This window comes from Falco punctatus (assembly GCF_963210335.1).
Source record: "Falco punctatus genome assembly, chromosome: 10".
NCBI lineage: Eukaryota > Metazoa > Chordata > Aves > Falconiformes > Falconidae > Falco > Falco punctatus.
Genome location: NC_137590.1, coordinates 29,923,562 through 29,929,561, shown reverse-complemented (window position 1 = coordinate 29,929,561; position 6,000 = coordinate 29,923,562). Strand labels below are relative to the sequence as shown.

Below are 6,000 nucleotides of genomic sequence, written 5' to 3'. Positions count from 1 at the left end.
CACGGGACAGGCTGCCTCGCACACCGCAGAAGAGGGCTGCCGCGGCACAGCAGTTCCCCGAGGCTGCATTTGGCAGCATTTGTGCTCCTGACAGCACAGAGAAGAGACTCGGGCCCCAGCTCTCACCGAGGGTTTCATCTGTCACACTGCGGATGTGGTATTACTCACACACAGCAGCCAAATACCACATACCAATGCAATGAAACCCAGGCAGACCTGACTCCGCAGCCTAGGAAAGGCAGCATTTGTGCTGGCCGCAGTAAGAAGTTTCAGCACCTCTCCTAAGGGGGCACGCAGAGGGAGTTTGGCACCCATCGCACCACGGGGCACTGCCAGTGACCAGAAGATGGAGGCCCCAAGTCCAAGCAGGACTGCGGCCATCTCCTTCCAGACAGAAGGCCCAGAAGGCACATTACACTGAAGAAACAGTTTGTGTGGCCAGAGGACAGCAATGTAGTCTGAAGCGCAGACAGGAAAGCACTGAGACAACATTTAGATCAACACAGTTCTCCCTACAGACCTTTCCAGAATAGCTTTATCTCACATAAGAAACACAACCTGAGGAAAAGGACACAGAGTTTGGGAATCTTGAAAGCATTTTGCCATAGATGACTTCTGTGGGCACAGTCTGGTTGAGGAGTATCTTTGTACACCTACTTCACTCCAGCAAGACAGGGAAAAGCTCTTCTCTGCTCAACAAGGTCATCACAAGGTGCTCAGGCAAGATAAAGAATATAAGGATTGAGGCTTATATAAGAACCTTATACAGGTTTAAACAGTGATGTACAAGAGCTTAATCTATGCAAAGCCTGCATTTAAAATGGGGCTTGTGTGTTCAGCTGCAGGTGCCTGGAGGACAGAATTTTACACCAGCTGGAAGAGCCAATGCCTCATGCTGCCCCAGGCCTATGCACAGGGACAGCACTGGAATTTAGCAAAGAATCTGTTCTGTTGTAACATTTGCAGCCAGTCCAAAATGGAAGTGTCCAGTGGGTCAGGGTCTCTTTTCCATTACTGTGGAGCACTGGCTTTATTCTGGGATCACTCCATTTAAACCAATAGGCCATTCGCAAGAACACAGTGTGATCCAGACCCAGAGCATTCAAGCTTGTATTCAACCCTTTGCTTATTCCTCCATATGCCTCATACAACATAAAGTTCAGAGAAAACTTACACCTTGTGCAATTTTTGGACTCACTGGTTTGGACTAAAACTGTTTCAATCTTAGCTCTGAATTTCCAGCATAGCAAAAGGTAAGAGAGACATCAATCTTGTTCTCACTTTCAGCAAGACCAAACATGAACCCAGCCTTGTTGAGGTAACGTGCATTAATGGCAGCCCAGAGTTTGTCCCAAACCACACTACTTAGCCTGTCTATCCTCGTTAGCTTTTAGAGTAACTGATGAAGCAACAGGGCAGAGCTCTACAAACTTCTGCTTGGCATCATTCAGTTACAGAAATTATGGGTAGTCTCTAATTCAGAGACCCATGAAGTATCCTTGGTACCCAAAAGGTATTATCTGGAAAGGAATCAAAATTTTGCTCGCCAAAATATTTATATTAGCTGAGAAAGCCAAACTCTGCCAAGAATGGAGCTGGCAAGCTTCCCTGGAGTTTCTCTGCCAGTGTGTAAAACACAGAAAGCAGCCCCACCTACCACAACCCCTCCGTGCATGCCCAGGGCTGGTTCGTTTTTGAAGTACAGTGCCAACTATTTGTAAGGCCTCAAAAATCTGGAAACTTTAGAGCGCAGCAGCCGAATGAAGGACCTTGGGAACATCTCTCTTGACTCTTGGGCTGTGTACTTGAAGTAGTTTTGTGGATGTGCCAACACGTCAAACAACGCTTTTATCAGTTTCTTGTCCTAGAAGGAGGAAAGCAGATTTTTCAGTAATTGCACAGAGGGGTAAGGGTCAGTACAACCAAGCTTAATGACTGATGAACTCATAAAAGATGATGGGCGTTTTGTTTTTCAAGTACTAATGTTTCAGGAGCTCAGAAACTAGTGGAGCAAGGCTGACATTCAGGCCCCAGGGAAGTCACTTGAGTTTCACTTCTGTCATCAGTGGCACCAGGACTTCTCCCCTCCTCATACTTCCAAATCCAGCAAACACGGGGGAGAAAGAAAAAGGAAAACACACAAAAAAAAAAAAAAAAAACCAACAGCAACCCAAACCCAAAACAAAACACAAAGCTGGATCTGATATCCGGCAAAAGAAAGGTTTACTTGGGATGACAGCCATTCAGTCTGCCCATGCAACTGTCCCCTAACCCACGTCAGAGAAGGGAAATCCACAACGAGATTTTTTTTTTGGCCCAGGGAGCAGAAGCCCATGCTAAGCTACAGGCTACAAGTAGTGGCACCAAGTGCTTCTCCTACAGATTAAATCCCACATCCCTCATTTTGCTCCACTGGTTCCTCCACAGCCTGCCTGAGGCTCAAGAGGCTATCTTCACCATAGAATTCACTAGCAGGTCCAATCCACCTTTAATCCCCCTGGACAAGGGGTCTCATTTCTACTGCTCTGCATGATCAGGGTGTGGTGATTCACCCCACTACCCTGAAGCAGCAAGTGTCTAGCGCACCAAGGAACAGATCCAAAGCAGAGCAGGAAGCAACCTCACTGGCACAAAACAGAATCATTTTCAATCAAAACCAACACATTTAGTGGAAGGAATATACCTTAAGTATCTCTTGATGGTTTTCAGATGCATAAAGTCTGCCATCCCGAACAATGTCTTCTATTAGTTCTTGGTAGTCCTCTACGGGGAATGCACAAGAGAGCAATTTGCAGGGTCACTTCACTTAAAACTCAATACCTCCCTCGGTTGCACATGTAAGCCCCACCCCCAGAAAAACCAGTGGCCCTCATATTAGCAGTCCAAAAATATTCCAAATGCTCTTCTGTAAAGAAGCTACAAATACTGTTTACTAAGAAAACAGTGTGTTCTGTCGAGCTGCTCAGCACCAATCTGTCAAAAGCAAAAGAAATCATAATGCACGTAGGACTGGGTGCACACCGTAACCAAGCAGCCGGCTTCAAACCAGCTGCGCTGCAGAAACTGTAAATACCCACAACCTGTTACTGACTCTTTTTCTCCAGTAAGAAAGAAAAAAAGAGAAGAGGAAGCTTTCTCAAAAGGCAACCCCCCTGGTCAATCAAAACTTGAAACGCTTCAGAAGAAGAGGTCTCCCCTGAAAAACTAATTTTCCACTGTTGATGAAACGCTGCAGAGCGGGGCGAGGATGGCTCCTTCACAATCAATCCAGCAAGAACAGAAAGAAGCCGTTACCATTTTGACATTGCTTATGCTGAAGCCCAAAGCCTCAGCTCCAGTTTCACTCCTGGTGACTCTGACAAGGACAGGGTGAAACTCTTGCTCCCTCAAGCTTCTTTTCAATATAGGTATTTTGCTACCTGATACTAGATCACAGGTGGTAGCAGCAACACAATAAATCAGAGGCACTTGGGCTCTCCCCAGTTCCTAACTAGGGGCAGTCCGCTGGCACCTGAAGAAACCCAGAACTGGGGAGGCACAAAAATGCACAAGCCCTAGATTCTGGTTCTGAGCTCCGCGTTTCGCAGGTCGGAGCCCAGAATCCCAGCTCTTTGTTAGGTCTGTTGGAAGACTGGAAATATGGTGGCATTTAAGATGGCCACGCAATGCAGAATTCCTTAAATTAGCTTTAAAAGAAAAAAAGTCACTGGAAGTAGTCTCATAGCGACACTGCTGAGAGCGCGGGGTTACCCTGCTGCTTCGCAGGGTCAAGGAGCCCGCAAGGAGTTCTGCAGTGCTGCAGCTGCACTAGTCCATACGGGCCCAGCTGCTCACAGCCACTTACCATCATACGTTACATAAGGAACTTGGAATCCTTTGGCACTGTTCCCTTCGTTCGACTTGAACTGGATCCACAGCTTCTTAGACCTCGAAGTGAAAGCTATAGGGCGTTCGTAGGTTTGGCAGGTTTCATACGTGGTCACTGAGTTGGAAGAAGCTTTCAAAGAAAAACATACAACAGGCAGTTACCTGACAATCTGTCATTTAAAGAAATTTTTACTCTTAAGTAGAGGCCGGCCAGGCTACATTTAGTTTACGTAAACAGCGATGCACGTGAGAAACCTGTGCTGCACACCAAGATAGATACCGTATGCCTCAGTAGATATTTCAGACTTACAGCTTTTTCGCATCACCAGGTAGTCTCCGCATTCATCTTCTATGGGTAGAAATATTTCTGGAACCACAATCAGAATACGGCGCTTTGGCGGTGGGTTAATATTCCAGGTGCACTCAGTGTTTGCAGGATAGTCCCCAGGGTAGTTTGGTGATTCAATATATCCAGTGTAATCTCCTAGCTCACCTCCACACTGCCTATCTGGAAAAGCAATACAGTAGGCAAGGCTAGGCAGCGAGGTCACCGGCAGCTCTCTGCCGTCACCGTCAGAACAGCACACGGGTGAGACACACAAACTTCTCTGTTCGCATCTGAGGCAGGTACACTTCCCTTTGCCAGCTTCACTGCACACTGCTGCTTGCTTCTGCCTGAAGCAACGTTGAGACATAAAAATACCGACTAGCTCCAGTTAACAGAGCAGGGGCTATCGACCAAGTCACAGCCGAGCAGCAAGGCAGTTGTAAGAGGAGACAGAAATGGTAGAGCAAGGATGCTCCACGTACTTACACCAGACACAATGTGTTTACAGAAGTATCAGCTGAAGTTTAACCCTAGTCTGAGTCACTCTGCTCGGGCACCACGCCTGCAGCAGCACCGAACAGGCAGTACAGCCGGCCCTTCCTATGCACAGATCAGCACCGCGGGCAGTAAGAGAGGGTGAACTCCGGTGCAGGATGCTTTGCCTGCGCTGCCAGCCGGGCACTGCAGCACTGTAACAGTGATCTACCAGTGTGACGTGCCCAGGGAATGGATTCTTTAAGTGAGAGACATGCAGCTCCCAGGAAAATATGTCTATGTAGGTATGTGTATGTATACGTCTGCGTGTACATAAGCGTCTCCAGAGATTTTTCTGAAGAGTCGCCTCTCTGCCCTCCACTTTCCCTCTTTAGTTTACCCTCAGCTTCTCACGCTACAGCTACCATAATCTAGAACAGTGGTTCTCTTTGTAATATCCTCTTTCAAAGCCTGTTATTAAGAAGAAATGGTTACTAGAGCTATTGAGTTTTGTGAGCCAACTTCCATTTCTCTTAATAGAAGGGAAAGAAATCAGGGTGCCAAGAACACGAGCTTTGCTATATCATGGGGGACAAGATTTAACAGCAAGACCCAGAGTGACCCAGCACCAACTGGCAAGACACAATCACCACTTACCTTAACAAGAATGATGGAACCAGTCTGTAAAATGGACTCTCACGGACCTCAGTAAGCCATGTGGGATGAGATGCAGGCAGGCAGCAAAAGAGATGCAATACCACTGCCCTTTCTCCAGGCTCCCTGGAGCAAAGCTAAATTTTGCCCTTAGGGCCACTCTGAACCTTAATGGGCCAGTTTTTTTACTTGTAAGAGATCATCAAAACCATCTTAATATACTTACTTTTGCACTGTGTTATATTTGTTGACCCATCAAAATCAGTAGTGGTGTTTCCAGGGCATGAAATACAGTAATTTTGTCCAAACTCAGGCTGGTATGTCCCAACTGTGCAGCGAATACACCGATGAGTTGTGGTATTATAAAAATGGCCAGGTGAGCACTGAACTGGACAGTAATTAAATACATAGCATGGTTAAAGAAGTGGCAATAGCACATTAGAATGTGATTTTATACATTTTTATAGGACTTTGCACAATTTCAGTAACTGAAATGCCATATTCATAAACTACAAGGGTAATAAAGCAGAACTAATTGAACAGATTTTAGTTTATCAGGTCACTTTGTGCAAGTTCAGAAGTCCCAAACATAACACTATAGAGCAGTTCTGTGTGGAAGCAGTAACAAAAGATATTGGGGGGCAAGTATAACCACCATGAATTTGTAAGCAGGCCAC

General features: G+C 46.3%; 1 protein-coding gene across 3 annotated transcripts in view; it reads right to left on the bottom strand.

Annotated features, from left to right (window-relative positions):
- Window positions 1–1,706: 1,706 nt before the first annotated feature.
- Window positions 1,707–6,000, bottom strand: part of SCUBE2 (signal peptide, CUB domain and EGF like domain containing 2) — a 48,531-nt gene continuing 44,237 nt past the window's right edge. For all 3 annotated transcript variants that reach the window (XM_080404645.1, XM_080404643.1, XM_080404644.1), the window contains 5 exons: window positions 5,550–5,711; window positions 4,178–4,375; window positions 3,845–3,997; window positions 2,684–2,763; window positions 1,707–1,864 (listed from right to left, as the gene is read on the bottom strand). In XM_080404645.1, the coding sequence (XP_080260771.1) occupies window positions 1,712–1,864; window positions 2,684–2,763; window positions 3,845–3,997; window positions 4,178–4,375; window positions 5,550–5,711 (746 nt within the window). In that variant the 3' untranslated portion in view covers window positions 1,707–1,711. The remainder of the gene's footprint in view (window positions 1,865–2,683; window positions 2,764–3,844; window positions 3,998–4,177; window positions 4,376–5,549; window positions 5,712–6,000) is intronic.